General features: G+C 45.5%; 1 protein-coding gene across 1 annotated transcript in view; it reads right to left on the reverse strand.

Moving 5' to 3' along the window:
- Nucleotides 1-16,921, reverse strand: part of CSMD2 (CUB and Sushi multiple domains 2) — a 544,011-nt gene that overhangs the window by 84,593 nt on the left and 442,497 nt on the right. The window contains exons 30-37 of the mRNA XM_090269064.1: nt 13,485-13,679; nt 12,361-12,477; nt 11,002-11,115; nt 4,730-4,825; nt 3,303-3,506; nt 2,754-2,878; nt 1,756-1,852; nt 590-694 (exon numbers count right to left, since the gene is read on the reverse strand). Of these exons, the coding sequence (XP_090125190.1) occupies nt 590-694; nt 1,756-1,852; nt 2,754-2,878; nt 3,303-3,506; nt 4,730-4,825; nt 11,002-11,115; nt 12,361-12,477; nt 13,485-13,679 (1,053 nt within the window). The remainder of the gene's footprint in view (nt 1-589; nt 695-1,755; nt 1,853-2,753; nt 2,879-3,302; nt 3,507-4,729; nt 4,826-11,001; nt 11,116-12,360; nt 12,478-13,484; nt 13,680-16,921) is intronic.

The following is a 16,921-nucleotide window of genomic DNA, read 5'->3' on the forward strand; positions in this document are numbered from 1 at the left end:
CTTGCAGGCCAAGAGCATCCTGGGATCCAGCTAATCCTCTCCCAACTACCGGGGTAAAGCTCATTCATTTTGGAGACCAGCGGGGCATCTGCGTACAGTTGGTGCTGACCCTATCAGGCTCCTAGCACCCACTGGGGCTTTCACCAGCACAAGCCTGTGCTGTCAAAGACAGTAAAGCCAACCATGACTTTCCACACTTCCAAAGACAATTTATAACACAGAACCAGAAGTTGGAGAGCCTAGTTTTTAGGATTGGAGGAGAAGATCACTTCTATTTTCTCATATCCCAAATTATATAGCAGGTCTAGGACAATGAGCAGGCCCCTTTCCCATTCCTGGTGCGGGTATAGAGGGAGCACACAGGCTTCTGAGTAACTGACATTTGGGTGAGAAGCCCGTCTCCACCACTGGCTGGCTGTGTAGGCTTGAGGAGGTTTCTGAGCTTTAGCGATCCCACCTAAGTCTGTGATAAGGCAAGTGGGATGGAGAGGATAACACAGCCCATTATGACCCTGACTCCTCCCGGGTACTCTGTACCTGTCAGTTCCCACCCTGAACCCCGCACACAGCTGAGACTCTGGATTCTTACTTTTGTACTCCAAGTGGAAGCCGGCTGCCGACACGCTGATATCTGAGTAGAAATGAAGGTAGAGCTGGTTGGAGGTGCTGTTCAGCAGGGCAGGCACAGTTGTTCCTAGGGCAAGAAATAGGAACCACTCAAGCTTCGTTTCCCTGGCCACCGAGCTTCCTCCTCTGCTCCTGCTCTTGCTACCTGGTGACATTCTGTTCCCAAGGCCCCCAAATAACCCCACTATCACACTTGCTAAAAGACAAATCAGCACCCCTCAGAGTGCTGGGTCTCCAATGACCAAAGGAGGCAGGGGACCACAAGCAAGTTCCTGAAGACTGGGCAGTGGCAGAGCCTTATGCCAGCAGCAGGGTGAGCTCCTCAGGTGGCCCACGAGTTGGGTTCCCTTCCAGTCGTCTTCAAAATGACTCTGCCATGACTCATTATCTGGGCAACACAGGCAGCATAGACAGTTTATCTAGGGCACAGTTTATATCTTGGCAACATGGGTTCTGGGGCCTAGAAGACCCAAATAATTGACCTGGTCATTGGGCTGAAACATACACCACATGCAGCCAGAAGTCCACCACTGGAATGGAAAATAAGTTAAATATAGAATTACCATAGGACCCTGAGATTCCACTCCTAGGTAGACACCCAAGAGGATTGAAAACACATGTCCCCATAGAAACTTGTATGTGAACGTTCATAACTGCATTATTCATAACAAGTGGAAAGAGCCAAATGTTCATCAGTTGATGAATGATAAACAGAATGGGGGTCTGTCCATATGATGAAGTAATCTATGTGCTACAACATGCTGACCCTTGCAAACATCCTGCTGAGTGAAAGAAGCCAGACACAGAAGGCCACATATAAATGTCTGGAACAAGAAAATCCATAGAGATGGAAAGTGGGTTAGTGGTTGCTAGGGGATAGAAGTGGGGGTTGATGGGGAGTGGGTGCCAATGGGGACCTGGTTTTTTTTTTATGGGGGAGGAAAATGTTCTGGGATTAGAGAGTATACACTGAATTGTATACTTGTATACTTTACAGTGGTGAATTTTATGGTGATGTGAATTATATCTCAATAATAATAATAATAATAACAATAATAACAATAATGATAATAATAATGATGTCCACTACTACCCCCTGAGACGAGGTCCCTGGAAGTCCCACCTCACCTGAGAAACTCCCCAGCATAGTCACAGTGTTGTCTGCACCATCAAACACTTCCAAGGAGTCCCAATTCTGCTCTGTGACAAAACTGATGACTTGAATCTGGGAAAGCAGGGTAATTGAGTTGTGGGTTAGACAGCCTGCAATCCACCCTCCCTCTCTTCATGTAATCAATTCAATTATTGAACACCTGCTCTGGGCCTGACATTGTGCTAGGTCCTTCCAATAAAAGTAAGAGGCAGCCTCTACCCTTGAGGAGCTCTTTGTCCAGTGGGGGAGACACATGTGAAATGAATGATTATAAGGCAGTGAGTTGGGGAAGAAAATCCAGGCAGCAGGAATACTTCAGTCTGACTGGCCTTCTCTGTGTCTTTCGAACCTTCCTCAGGTGTGCCCGCTTTCCTGTCTGGATTGCATCAGACATCCTGCAGCAATAAGCCAGTTACCCAGTCCTTGCTGGACTGTCCACCATAAGTCCCTGATTGCTGCCTCTCTGTTGGCCTCTTCCATGCCTGTCCTGTGGCCTCCCTCACCTGGCTTTAACCCCTGGGTACCGTCAGGGCCCTAATTTTGTTCCTGCAGTACAGGCTGCAGGTGTGACACCCTAGGGATGCCTGGTGTTTCACCTGTGCTTCTTGGTTTGCTCTTCCCCCTTACCTGCAGTGTCCCTCTTTTATCCCTCATAATCTTAGGGAAAAACAAACAAACAAACCCCTTCAAGCCATTTGAAAAATATTTCCTATGAATCCTCCCTAATCTTTGTATTCCAGCCGTCGGTCCAGTTCCTTCTTCTAGCCTTCCCTGATGGCCCAAGCCTGTGCTCACCCCCTCCCCCTTCCTGCATCACCTGGCTCACCCCTCAAGCCCCCTGAAGCCCCAGGGCCATGAGCTGTGGTGTTTTTCTGTGCGTGGGCCCCCAAGTCCACACTTGGCCTGAAGGGCAGGGACAGGGCTATGTTTCCTCCCGGCCACCTGCCTGATGGAGATGTCTCCTTGCCCCTACCTGGATGCCAGCACCTTCAGGGACCACGATCTTCCACACGCAGTTGAGGCTGTTGAGGTAGGGCTCCGGGAAGCCGGGGGACAGGATGGTGCCCCTGCGCTCCGTGAGGTTGCCTCCACATGGCACTGGGAGTAGGCAGCTCTGGTCTTTGTGGGTTCCCCATGGGAACCTCCCCAAACACTTTTCTCTGGGCTTCCCAGCCTGCTTGTGACTCCCATCCCAATCCCACTGGCTTCTCAGGTTGGGCCTCAATCCCACCTTCTCCCATGACTCCTCCCCACGCAGTCCTCTTCAGGGACTTAGACCCATGCACCTCCCTTCACACCTGACCCCCCACCCCATCTGGCCACCCCAGCTCTTCCTTCTTGCTGTTTTTACATTCACTCCACAGGACTAGTGACGTGAGCTATGCAGGTAAGCAGGGGCTGCTGTATGTCTTGGGGTGTCTGCTGGGTCTTGCTGCCTCTGCCAGGGAGAAGGGACTGTTTGCCAGTCACAACGCCCCCCCCCCCACCTCGCCCCCCAAGTCCTGGATATCCAGGTACTCACCTACACACGTCGGCGCTGAGACATTCCACTGGGCCAAGGCCCCGGGAACAGGGAGGCACTCGATTTCTGGGGACCCCTGCAGGGCATAGCCGGAATTGCATTCGAAGCGGACGATGGCCCCCACAGAGAAGTCACTGCCCAGTCTCTTGCCGTAGCGGGGTTCCGGCACAGAGCTGCACTGTGTGGCGCTGGTTCGGGGCACCGCTGCAGGGGACAAGGGCACTGAGGGGCAGGCCTCTCCCCTCTAGAAAGTGGCCCGGGGATGGACTCGCAACGGGACTGGAACTGACAGCCTGGATGGGACCCAGACAGGCTGGGGGCACTTTCCCTTAGAGCAGGGATAGGCGTCCCAGGATGAGGCCCGTTTACTGAAATAAAGATGGATGCACAATGCCACAGCACAGCTTCTGGAAGCCACGGGAGGCAGTGTGAGTCCCCAGCCAGACTTCAGGCGCAGCTTGTTCCTCGCCTTGCCAGTGATGCCTGCACCCATCTGGGTCCCACATTCTCTAACAGGGAGAAGGGCCCTTCCTCCTCAACTTCAGTGCCTTCACCCTGCTTTTGGCCTCTTCTCCCATGTGCTGTAACACCTGCCCAGGGCTCTGATGTCCATCACCTGAATTTCCTCTCCCCCTACCCACAACAATAGATAGGACCTTTTCACCGAGGCCCAGACCCAGCGTCCTGTGGTAGGATTCCCCCTGCAACTCAAAATGCAACCCAATGTGGGCAACTGAATAAATAGAACCACATCGAGACCAGGCCCTAGAAAGTGGACCTTCTTCTGGGCGAGGAGAGGCTGGGGCCTGTGGGTGAACACCAGGATGCTTTGAGACTTTGCCTTTCAGAGCCAGTAAGAAAGGGAACAAACATTGATGACTGCTTGGTGCCAGCTACTTTGTGAACTCACTCTTAGTCCTATCAGTGAGGTAATGTTATTATCCTCATTTAATAGGTGAGCAAACTGGGACTCCCAGAGCTGTAGTAATGGGTGCCCAGTTAGAGAGTGACAGGGCTGGGATTCAAACCCATGTCCATCTCACTGCCAGGCCTGTGTTTTTCCCACACCTTTTCTGGGCCTTGTAGATAAAACCAAAGCCCATAGGAGAAAGTCTAGGGAAGAAGCCTGGGCTGGTCTTCCCAATGCAATTGGGGTTGTACCAGACAATGTAGGGGACAGAATTAGCTTCCCATGTCTGATTTTTCCCTTCCTGCAACATGGAGCTTGGTCCAAGAATTGTCTGTTGAGTAAATGAATGTATAAAATTCAACTGAATTTCAAGGAGCTGCCTCACAAACTAGTAACTGCCCCCAATACCCTAAGAATGAGACTCAGACTAAGGAACAAAGGTCACTGTTCCTTTGGTCACTGAGTCACTGAAAAACTGAGACGGCCTTCTCCCCTCCCATATCCACATCCTGCATACCTTGGTAGACAAAGTGGAAGCCTCTGGCTGGTGCTTGGCCTTTGGCACTGAACTTAATGAGAACTTGATTGGAGGTGGCCAAGGGCAGTGATTCTCCTGCCGAGATAAGGGATGAGGAGGAAAGGACAATGAGTCCAGCAGTTAAGCCCAGGCGATAAAATCCTGGCCAGGAAGGAGGGGCTGCCCATATCCCTCTCAGTAATTCCTTCCACATCCCAGGTCTTTCTGAAATGAAACCTCACATTTTTACTGCACTCTTCAGTTTAAAGTTTGCAGAAGGCTTTAGCACCCATGGTCTTATCTTGACCCATAGTCAATATGAGGTTGGCATGACAAGAGTTTAGTACCCTCAGCTAATAGATCAAGAAAGAGAGGTTCACGATGATTAAATGACCTGCTTCAAGAGGAGAAAGCTTCTAAAGAGCTGGTGACCCGCAGGCATGAGGGTAAGGCCATTACTGAACTGACTGGAGGTTTACTAGGAAAGCTGTCATTAGTCCGATGCAAGAAAAAGCACCAGCTCTGGGAAGGAGGGTGCTGTGATCTTTTGAGAGTAACTGGCCTTTCTCAGATTTCTCTGTGAGATGATCAATAACCAGAGCAAATGTGTAATTAATTTATTGCTCATATTAGGACACTTATGAGAGTAAAAGGGCATGCTATTAATAATTATACTGGGACAAGCCAGTGGAAGCTGGGACAGTCCCAGGCAAAGCAGGACACATTGTCACCCAACCAATAACACAAAAACAGTGAAAACCTAAATGGCCTCAGGAAGTTAGGGGAGCCCCACATCCTTTATATCAGAAGATTAAAGTGTATCTCCTGCTTGATGTGGTACAGATGGGTGGGAGTGAAGACAGCACAGTCAGACCTGCAGCCGGGAAGTGCAGTCTTGGTCATCATCACCTTCCGGTGGAAGCTGAGGGAATATGGGGTGAAGGCAGTGGCATGGCCACTCTGAATGATGCCCCTCTGAAGCCTTAGGGATCCCCGAGAATGGCTGCTGACTCCACCCAGAGAATGGAAGTAGGGGTTACAAAGAGCCAGGCTACTACATTTTCACTGTAGTGAGGGCTGGCATTGGCATCAGCCAAGAGGCTGCTGGGAGGCATATCTGGGGCCCACCAGTGCTTGCAGGAAGCTGATGGGACGCTATTGGCCACAGGGAGTAGACAGCCTTTTGCACAGTGCACTTAGACTTGCATGTGACCCAGATGGCTAAGCCTGGCTAGGAGGCATTGCCCCAGCTAACTCTTGGCTGCCAAAGCAAAAAACAAAAACAAAACTCATGAAGACAAAGCATCTCCTCGTTATCTCTACCTTCTCTCCTCAATGGATATGAGTGGAACAAAACTCAGCTTTTCCATTCTCCCATCATGTGGCTTGACATATGTGGATTAGCACCCCTGTAACCTCCCACAGAACTCATTTGGACTTCCATTCCTGGACATATGCAGACCTCCTTCTCCATGGCTAAGCAAGGACGTAGCAAAATCACTGGTCATACAAAAATATTCCAAAGTTTTAAGGGAGGAAACTACTCTGAGAAACCAAACCAAATATTTTTATGTGAACTACAACAAAGAACAGGCAAAATCTCAGAAGACTGTCAATCATGACTGTCACAGATTAAATCTAGCATTGCACCTGTGAAATCAGAGGAGGAAGACATGCCAAACGAAAGATCTGAGATGAACAGTCTTCGAAGAAATGAGAGATGATAGCACATAGCAGCTGGATTGTGCAGAAATTGAATAGCGACATGGAGATTAAATTTGAGAAATTCTTCCAGAATCCACAGAAAAAGGATAAAGAGATTAAAATAAAGAGAGAAACGATAAGCGACATGGAAGATAGATCAAAAAATCCAATATGCATATACGAAGAATTCTAGAGAGAGATAAGACAAGAGAAATTGAAGGAAAATAACTTAAGAAAGAAGATACCTTTCCTAAGCTTAAGAAAGACTTGAGGTTCAGACTGAAATTGTTCACAAAGTGCCATATCTAATCAATGAGAAACGATTTCCACTGCAACACATCCTGCTGGGCTTTTTGATTTTAAAAATTAAGAAACAATATGAAAGGTACTTAGAAAAAAAATCATAGGTTACCTACAAGATAAAGAATCATCTGTAATATTAGCTGTTGGAATACAGTAGAACAAATACTGCAGTTTTGAAACAAAAATTTTATGACCCATAACTTGATTTACAATCAAGTTGTCATTTATATAATATGTCAAAGGAAATGATACAGGGTGACAGAAAGTACTGCAGTTATGAGCCCTACTAAAAAAATGAAAGTAGAGAAATAAAAAAACTTTCAGGGATAAACACAAACTGGAAAGTATAGTTAAGCCCGAATAATTATTGTGAATAGGAAACAACACTAAATGCAAATGTAGGAACTTGTTGCTGGGTAAGAATAATTTAAAAGTAATTACTAATAACATTAATATAAAACCCCAAATAAGTTAAAAAAGACATGGAAATTAGAGATGGGTCTGGTATGAATGGAAAGGTGAGGAGGCAAAATTAAAGCAAAAACAAATAAAAACCCAGAAAGAACAAAACAAGTTGACTGATAGCAGACCAGATGTTTCACTTATAAAATCAGTAAGTAAACTTCCTCTTAAAAGGAAAAAATTCTCAGGGAAAATGAGGAAAGATATATCAGGCAAACACACACAAAAAAATTCTTAGAAACACAGGACAACAAAATATCACAATTGTAGTGGGATACACTTTCCCACAGCATTCTCAACCATTGATATATTAAAATAGAAGAACAAAATGAAGACTGTTGAGTAGTGGTCCTCAAGCTTCTTTTCCCCCTCAACACACATTAGGAACAGGGACACATGTCACTCCCATCAGTCCCAGTGGCTCATCATCAATGTTTCTCCAAATGAGGAGTAAGACATCTGAGTATATTATGCTGATATCCATAGGTCCTATCTATCTCTCTATCTCTCTATCTATCTCTCTATCTATCTATCTATCTATCTATCTATCCAGAGGTTTTGAAAAAGCATCCTACCTCAAGAGACCTGGACTTACAATTCCAGCTGGGTGTGAATGTGTGGGGGTGGGGAGTGTAGAAGAATCATTTGATTGAGAACTACTGCTATAATGGAATCAAATAGCAAAATTGAGTAAGACTGTCTTAATGGCCATTTACAAAGCTCACTGAATCCCAACAATAACTCTAGGAGGTGGAACCTTTACTCTCTGCATTTTATAGATGAGGAAATGGAAACTCAGGGGCGTCAAGTGTTGTGCCTGCAGGCACCTCTCGAGTAGGTGGAGAGCTGGGTTAGAGTGCAGGCCAGGAGCAGGGCCTGAGCTCATCGCTCCTCTCTCCATGGCGTCTCAGCCCTACAGAGAACCCGCATTCGCTTAGATCCTTAGGGAATTAAAAAAAAAGTCCTTGGCTACTGAGAGGGCCTCATTTAATCCCCAAAGGAGAATGGTACAAACTACATTCTCTAACCCCATGGCCATAGAACCAGAAAACAACACAGATGTACAAGAATGAAATCCAGGTTCTCAGGGAAAAAGAAGAGATGCTCTTAAACAACCCCTGGGAAAAAAAAGTAAAATTCGACCATGAATTATTTAGAAAGTAATGAGGATGAAAATAGTACATATCTAAATTTATGACTTGAAGCCAAAACTATGCTTACAGGTAAATATATGGCTGTAAACATGCTCTTTATTACACAGAGAAAATCACAGACAAAGCTCTCAATTCAAGACATTAGAAGAAGAACAAATTAGTCTGCACAAAAAAAGTGGGGAGAGACAGTAACGAAAAAAAAGTCGGAGGCTAATTAATTAGAAAATAACAACAAACTCCACAGATGAACTGGTAAGTAGTAAAAAAATAAATGTAGTAAAAAAAAAAAAATCAAAATGAAACAAGCAACAAAACCCTCTGGTCCAGCCGAGTAAAAAAGGGAACTATGAATACAGCATTCAGCATTGTAAAGGCAGCAGATAGAACCACTAACAGAAAGGAGATTAAATAGCATCATTAGTAGTAGTATATTATATAAGCAACGTTGCTGAAGTTCAAATAATTACAAAATGAAATGTTTATAAAAATACAAAACATCAGCATTAATAACAAAGTAAGATATCTGAATAGACCAATAACCACGGAAGAAAATAAGAGAAAAACCACTGCAAAGGAAGAGATAAAATAATAAGACAAATTTATCTGCAGATGATATGACTTCTTGCCTAAAGGACCCAGGGGAATCAGCTGGCAGTGTTAGCACTGTTACGGAAAGTTTGATGACTTTATAAAAGGAATACACCAAAAATACCAGTCTTTTAATATACTGGCAAATATATTAGAAAATATAATATGGGAGGCACACTTACAGTAGCCACAAAAATTGCCATGAAGTATCTAGGAATAAAGTTGACAAAGAATGCACACTGCCTAAATGAAAATTACAGCACCTTTACTAAGGTTACAAAAGATAAATAAATGGAGAGATGCACCATGTTCCTGGACGGAAGGAAGAGTTCCTATTATAAGATGTGTGTTATCCCCCAATTAATCTACTGTATAAGTTTAATGGATTCCAGTGGGAATTCCAATGCAATTTTTAAGAACTTGACAACCTATTTCTAAACTTTATCTGGAGGCAAAATTTAAGCAAGAAAAGCCAATAAAAATTCAAAACAAAGAATGACTATTGGGATTTATCTTACCATATGTTTAAAATTAAGATAATGTTAAACATTATTATAATGTTACAATAATAAAAGCTTTTTGATATTGGTATAAGAATAAACAGACACTTAGAGGAAATGGATAAAAAGTCTAGAAATATACCCTTTCCTTCATAAAAATATAATGTATGTAAATGTAGCATTCTGAAAATTCTGTTAAGACAAATGATTAAATTTGAAAGAATATGACCATATTCCCTATATCAAATAATATACCAAAATGAACTCCAAAGTTATTAAAACAAAACAATGACACTAAAACAAAGTTAAAAAATAACAAAACAAAATACAGAAGAATGTTTATTTCATCAGCATGAAAGTAAAGAAGAAAACCATAAAAGAAAAACACTGATAGATTTGATATCATGAGAAATTTAAGTGTTCTGACATTAAAGCACACCGTGAAGAAAATTAGATGGCAAAGGACAAACTACAGGGGATGGCTTTTTATAGCATATAATAGGCTAGACGTTTTTATGTCATATAATAAATATATGTTATAATAATATGGTGCTTTACTAAATAAATAAGAAAATAAATACTAATAGAAAAATCAATACTAATTCACAAGTAGATTCACAAATAGAAAACACATGGACTAATAACTTCATTATAAAAAAGGTAACCTAACTAGTAATAAAAAAGGCAAATTGAAAAATGAGATACCAATTTTACTTTTCAAGCTGATAATGCTTTTGTTTTTTTAATTACCTAATTTTGTGAGGATAAAACACGCTCTCATTCATTGCTGGTGAACAAAGGGGCAATAACTTTCTAGGGGTATATTTGACAAGGTTAAAGAAGAATTAAGGGTCTCACGGATCCTTTCACTTGGCAATTCTACTTCTAGATATTCTAAGGTAGTACAGATGCGTATAATGACACATACAACACACTGAATTACTATTCATAAAAGTGAAAAATTAGAAACAATCTATGTTCAATAATAGGCAATTCATTACATACATTTAAAATAACTATATGATAGAGTACCATGCAGCATTTAAAAATCCTATTGTAGAATAAAATAATGACAGAAATATTCACAATAAATATTTCGATAAAATACGTATATTACTTTGTTCAATAAAATGTGCAAACGATTAAGTCTAAGTAGATATAAAGACTGGAAGAAAATACACTCCATCTTTTCAATGGTACTTTCTGGATGGCTTTTATTTATTTAAATTCCCTATATAATTATTTTTTTGTTGGCTCTAAGTTTTCTACAATGAAAATGCAATATGTTTATAATTAGAAGAACATGTTGAGGCTAAATACAAAGCAACAGGGAATATTACACCCCCTGGGGCTGGTGCAAACACAGCTTGGGGTAAAAGTAGTTTCTGAGCCCCCCTCTGGGTGTGGCTGTTGTCTGGTAGACAGAGCACCGGCGCATGACAAACACAAAGCTGTGGGGCTCCACCGTAGCCAGGCTTACAGGGACTCTTTCCTCTTAGCTTATAGGGCCCACCATACCCGCGACCCACCGCAGCCCCATCACTGGCCGAGCCCTGGGTACCTGTGTGGGTGCCCGACAGGGAGCTGAGGAGACGAGAGTGCTGGCTGTGGCCATCATGCACCTCCACCACGTCGTTGAGGGCCGTGTGGAAGAAGGCGAACTGTCCAAACACCACTGTGGAGGAGACATGGTGTGGAGACCTCAGTGTGGAAGCCTGCATGGCCATGTTGGGGCAAGGAGTGGCAGTCTGGGGGACCCCAGGCCAGGAAGAGGGAAACCTCAGAGGAAGTTGTTGGTTTATGGAGCTACCTCCTTGCTGAGCCTTTCTCCTGGCTGATTAGCACACTGGCCAGACGCCAGGCCCAGGGACGCAGGGGGTGTGAAGGGCTGGCTGGCATTCTCCCACGTGGGTCAAGATGACATTGAGACGTGCACCCAGTGGTCAGGTGGGTGGCGGTGGCACTGAGCTAATCGTACTCCTTTCTCAGACAGCAGCTGCAGCAGCTCCTCAAGGACGTGAAAGGGCTTTGGGTGACATCCCCCGTTTTCCATGTGCCCTCAGGACCTTGTCCCTGCACCCACTGTATCCTATCTCTTGAGACTAAGCAGCCAGCTCTCTGCAGGTGGCCCTGCCCCTCTCTTAGGTGGTCAGGACATATTGATGCTCTTTGTCCCAGCTGACACTGTGCTGAGAAATAGTTCTTACTCCTCCTACAAAGAGGAGATCAAGGGGGGACGCAGCCGGGCTGGTGATCCAATTCCCAGGTACAACTGGCCTGTGCTCCTTGGGAACTTCCTGAGTCCTCCAGGACTCTTGACTGTCCCCACTGCCAATCAGGTGGCAAGCCTGGCTCCTTTTTACCTTGGATTTTTGGAATCTGGAGGTGTCTCTGTCTTCTCAGGACATGGGCCTGCACCTTCCATTTTTCTTGCTCATCCTACTTACAGCTGCAGGACCAGGCTCTGGGCTCGGATGGAATAGTGGGATGATGCGACTCCCAGCTCCCTCACCTGTATTTGTAAGCCCGGCTCCAGCCCACTCCTCACTTCTTCCTGCCCCTTGTCTGCCCATCCTGGCTTCCCAGTTGGTCTGGATCTGCAGCACATGTACTCAGACTTGGGCTGTGCTGGGTAGCCCAGTGCCCCCTGCCTTCTCTCAGTCCTGCCTGGTTCCTCACCGCCCCCATCCTCTTCGTTCTGGCCAACTTGTCCCTCCCTCCCTCATGTGTCAGGAGTGTCTTCTGCAGCCCACTTCATGGCATCCACACTCAGTTTCCTGTAGGGGACACTGTTCTGCTTGTCCCATAGTGAAAGTGGACACAATTGAGAGTGGAATCGGGATACAATTGGGAAGGGCCTGAGGAGTTGGATGGAGTCAGAAAACATATAAACAAACAAACATACAATAAAACCCCATACCATAATCCTTGGGCACGGTGACAAAATAGAGGCAGGTCTGTCCACTGGTGTAGTTCTGGGGGTAGTTGGGGGACAAGACCACTCCATCTGAACCCACATACTGTCCTCCACAGGGGGCTAGAAGAGAAATCAGACAGAGGGCAGGTGACCTGGTGGGCCTCCCATCAGCTGTCCATCCTCTGCTCTGCTCACTCCCAGCTTGGGCTTCTGGCCCTGGCAGGGCTGCCAGGAGGTGCGCTGCCACTGATGTAGAGGAGGGGAGTTCTGAGGACACTGCCCTGCCCTGCCCTGCCCGAGGAGAGCCATCCATGACCTGGCACATGGCCTAAAACACACCCTGATATTATCGGGGGCCCTCCTGAGCACATGTCAGTACTGGCCCTCTAACCATTAACATGGCATTGGTGCCTGGAGGCACGGCTCTGAGGAGCATTTTGGGTGCCTCTTCTGCTTACAAATAGAAGCAGAACTAATCTGCTGCTCCCATGGCTGATGCCGCACCTGGGTAGTTAGTGTCTGCATAAGTAGCGAGCTATGGTTTCCTCAGACTGGCCCCACTACGAGAGGCCAGCCCACGCGTCCCAGCCACCTTCTGTTCCCATCCATAGTACCCTATTCCGCAGGGGTAGACCTCAGAGCCAAGTTCATTCACCTGGGCAAAGGGGTCTCTTTGTTCTTCAACTTAGGTGGTCACCATGCTCTTAATTCTGACGCTTCATCCTGTCTGCTAGGTTTCCATGGCTAGCCCAGGTCCCCTGGAGTCAGGCTGTCCCCCTGGCCTCAGTTTTACACATGGGACCTCTCAAGGATTTTCCCTAGGACCAGGAGTAAGCTGGCTCACCTTTACACTCTCTTCTCCCTGTTAGGAGCTACTGGCATGTCCTGGGGGCCACTGTGAGGACATCTGTCTGAGTGTGGGTGGGGACACTATGATCTGAGAGATGACATACTACCAGGGACGAGTACACCTGGTGAATTCTTAGCCATTCTCATTCACGGCGAACCCAAGGGGCTCCCGGCTTTGAGGACCCTGTACCCCCACCCCCTTCCCCTTGCCCACAGCCCCTCCTCCCTCTGGCATGGCCTCACTCCCTCCTTTTCCCTCCCCACCCCGGCCCCACCACCTGTGCACAGTGGCTGGGGATTGTTCCACACGGGCTTCCCGTCGGGCCCCAGAATGCAGGTCAGCGTGGAGGAGCCCCCGACCTCATAGCCGGCATGGCAATAGTAGGTGATGGAGGAGCCCAGCTTGAGGTCAGACCCCACTCGTGTGCCGTTCTTGATTGAGCCAGGATCGAAACATGACTCTCGTGGGTTTTCTGGGAAAAAAACAAAGAAAGAAAGAGAAACAAACATGTACACAGGACTCATTAGTGGCCTAATTCCAGGGTGTAGCACCCATAAGGAAGCCCTGACTTTCATTAGCCATAGAGCATGTGAGGATTTGGGACTGCTGGTCCTATTCCCTCAGGCCCAGAAACCTCTAAAATCTGGTTAGAAATACAGGCCTGGAAATCACCTTGGAGTGTGAAATGTCACCTTCTCGCCCTCCATTCTTGCCCTGATCCACAAAGAGGGGAGCTGCAGGGAAACCTCTGAGTGCTTTGTCATCCCTTAGCCCACTCTCCTGGGGGGTGGCACGTGGTACTCTGACTGGCAGGAGCTGAGGGTCCTGGGTCATATCCCAGCTTTGGACAAGGTCACTGTGGTAAAGGTCAGTGTTTAGGCAGAGCCCACCCCTTGGCTCGTGTTTGACCAACCCCGCTCAGCACAGCAGGCCCTCTTGGGGATGGGAGCCATGCACCAGCATGACAGAGCAGAAAGACAAAGGGAACCTAGGTGAAGTCATTTCATTAGCCCTGGACCACAGTCTCCAGATTTCTTTTACAGGAAGGAGAATAAACTTCCACCTCATATAAGCAACTGTGTGTTTAGGTTACTGCTGCGTTGGCATGGGACCTCAGGTGGGTACGACTGCCCTAGAGCTATACACTATGTCAGGAAGTGCTTTCCTCCCTGCCCTGTTCGGCAAACTCTTACACTTTTTAATGCCACCTTCTCTTGAGCAAGTTTCTGAACATTGTCTTCTGTCTGCAAAATTCTGTTTTTCTTTTTGCTACTATGGCATGTATGGCATTTTCTTGTAATTTGGGTAAGTGTATTTCTTTCAGTGGGTTCTGAACTCAGAGAGGACAGAGAGCATCACCTAATCTCTCAATCCCAGCAGCTAGCACAGAACCTGGCACTAGGGATGGGTGTGTTTGAGGCATGACAGGGGCTTAACAAATGGATGCTGAGTTGATAGGCTGAATACCTCAGGGCTGGGAAAACCAAGAACCACATCAATGATTCAACTGCAGACCCTATTCTATAGTTACTCCCATGTCAGAGCAAGAAGAGCTCATCTTCCAACATTAGCACATTAATAATAATGATAAGGACAATGATAATGATAGCCTCTTACATAGGAATATCATTTTATAATTTCCAAAGCACTCTCCAATATGTTATCTCATCTGTATATCACAATGGCCCTGAAACAGGCAGGACCAGGTACACTCCTGTCCAGGTTATGGATGAGAAATGTGGTATCAGACAGGCCAAATAAGTTTTCAAGTCATTCAACTATTAAGAAGTAGAATTAAGACCAAGATTAGGCCTTTGGCCTGCCTGCCAAACCAGAGCTCAGCTGTGGATGATAAAACTAAATGACTAAAACATCATGATGATAATAAATAAAACCTCCCCCCTCCCCCCCCAAAAAGGGTAAATTAAAAGAATTAGCTTTGCCCTGGCTGGACGGTTCATTTGGTTGTAGCATCGTCCCATAGACCAAAAGGCTGCAGGTTCAATTCCAGGTCAGAGCACAACCTATGTTGCAGGTTTGACTAATTGATGTTTCTCTCTCACATCCATGTTTCTTTCTCTCCCTTCCTCTCTCTAAAATCAATAAACATATTCTCGAGTGAGGATTAAAAAAATAAATAAAATGAAAGAACCAGATTTTCCGCCCCTAATAGATAAGGGCCATTTTCAAACACTATAATAAGAAAAAAAAAAAAAAAAAAAAAAAAAGGAAAGAAAGAAAGGAAAAGTAAAACAAAGGAAAAGAAATGACTGAAACACTTGACCAGTAAGGAACTATTCTAAAGAGTTGAATTAGAGTCATCTGCTGAAATACAAGCAACCTTTATAAAACAATAGCGGAAGTCTTTGAATACTGATATGGGCAAAGAACAAAAACAAGCAAAAAAAAATACCATTCATATTACAGATTAATACACATGATGTGATCCCATTCATACAGAACTGGGAACGGCAAGTTACAATTCACAGGCTCCCTGCTTGTTTTATAAAGTTTTATTGGCACACAGCCATGCCCACTTGTTTGCATACTATCTACAGCTGTTTAAACATTCTAATAGCAGAGTTGAGCAGATGCAACAGAGACCATCTGGCCTGCTAAGCCTAAAACGTTTACTACCTTGCGTTTTACAGAAAAAGTTTGCCAACCCTGGTCTAGAATTTACATTACTTTATATTTGTATAAAATATATGAAATGAGATAACAAACTGTAAATAATGATACTCAGGGGGTGGTAATGACAGAAGATGTTAAGTTTTTGGAGTACACCTTCTATGCTTCTGTATTGTTTGAATTTGTCCTACAAACAGGTGTTACTTTTAAAAAAGGCAGCAATGAAGAGATTGCCGTTCTGAAGTTAAAAAGGAAGCCCCATGGTAGTGGCGGGTGGTGACAGTGGTGATGGTAGAGCAGGTGTGGAAATCTGGCTGCAACTCCTTGGCTCACAGTGTTACCTCCAAGGGGCTTGAAAGAGAAAATAGGTACATTTTAGTACCTCCCGGTAAAGGCTGATTCACCTTGGCCTTTCCTGAGTTATTTTAGATTCTCTACCACGTGCTTGGAGCTCTTCTTTCCTCTGTCTGGGATGCCATCGCACCCCTGCTCTTGCGCAGTGGATTCTTTTCAAGCTTTATGCTTCTGTTTCGATGTCACCTGCTCCAGGAGCCCTTCACCTTGACCTTGACTGACGACCATTCTGAAGTGGGCTCCTCACTTCTCTTTTTCAGAGAAGCTTGTCCTTCCCTAACTTCTCATGCTTCTCAGTTCTTGTCTGTATACTCCTGTCACTCACCTACACTACCTCAGAGTAGGAACCATGACCATTTTGCTCACTGTTGTATCCTCTGAACCCAGCACAGGGCATGGCAGGAAGAAGCAGCTCAATGAAGATTTGTCAAACAAACGAATGTTCTCTACTCTGGTGTGTGAATGTCCTTGCCTGTCCTTGCTCAGAAAGAGGCCACCACACCTGCTGGAAGATGAGAATAAAGGTCCCCACCCACCTATTCTGCTGATTTCTCTGGCCTGAGCACAGACAATAACCTCCCTAGGACTCATTTTGAACAACTGTCTCCAGAAGACAGGACCCTCCTCATCCCCTCTGTTTCCTTCTAGCAGAGGGTAAAAGCTACCCAGAAGGCTGAATTCAAATGAGAAGTGCCTCAAAGCTTGGTCCCATAGAAACCCACAAATGAC

Source organism: Furipterus horrens, unplaced genomic scaffold, assembly GCF_987537825.1.
Source record: "Furipterus horrens unplaced genomic scaffold, mFurHor1.1.pri manual_scaffold_3, whole genome shotgun sequence".
NCBI lineage: Eukaryota > Metazoa > Chordata > Mammalia > Chiroptera > Furipteridae > Furipterus > Furipterus horrens.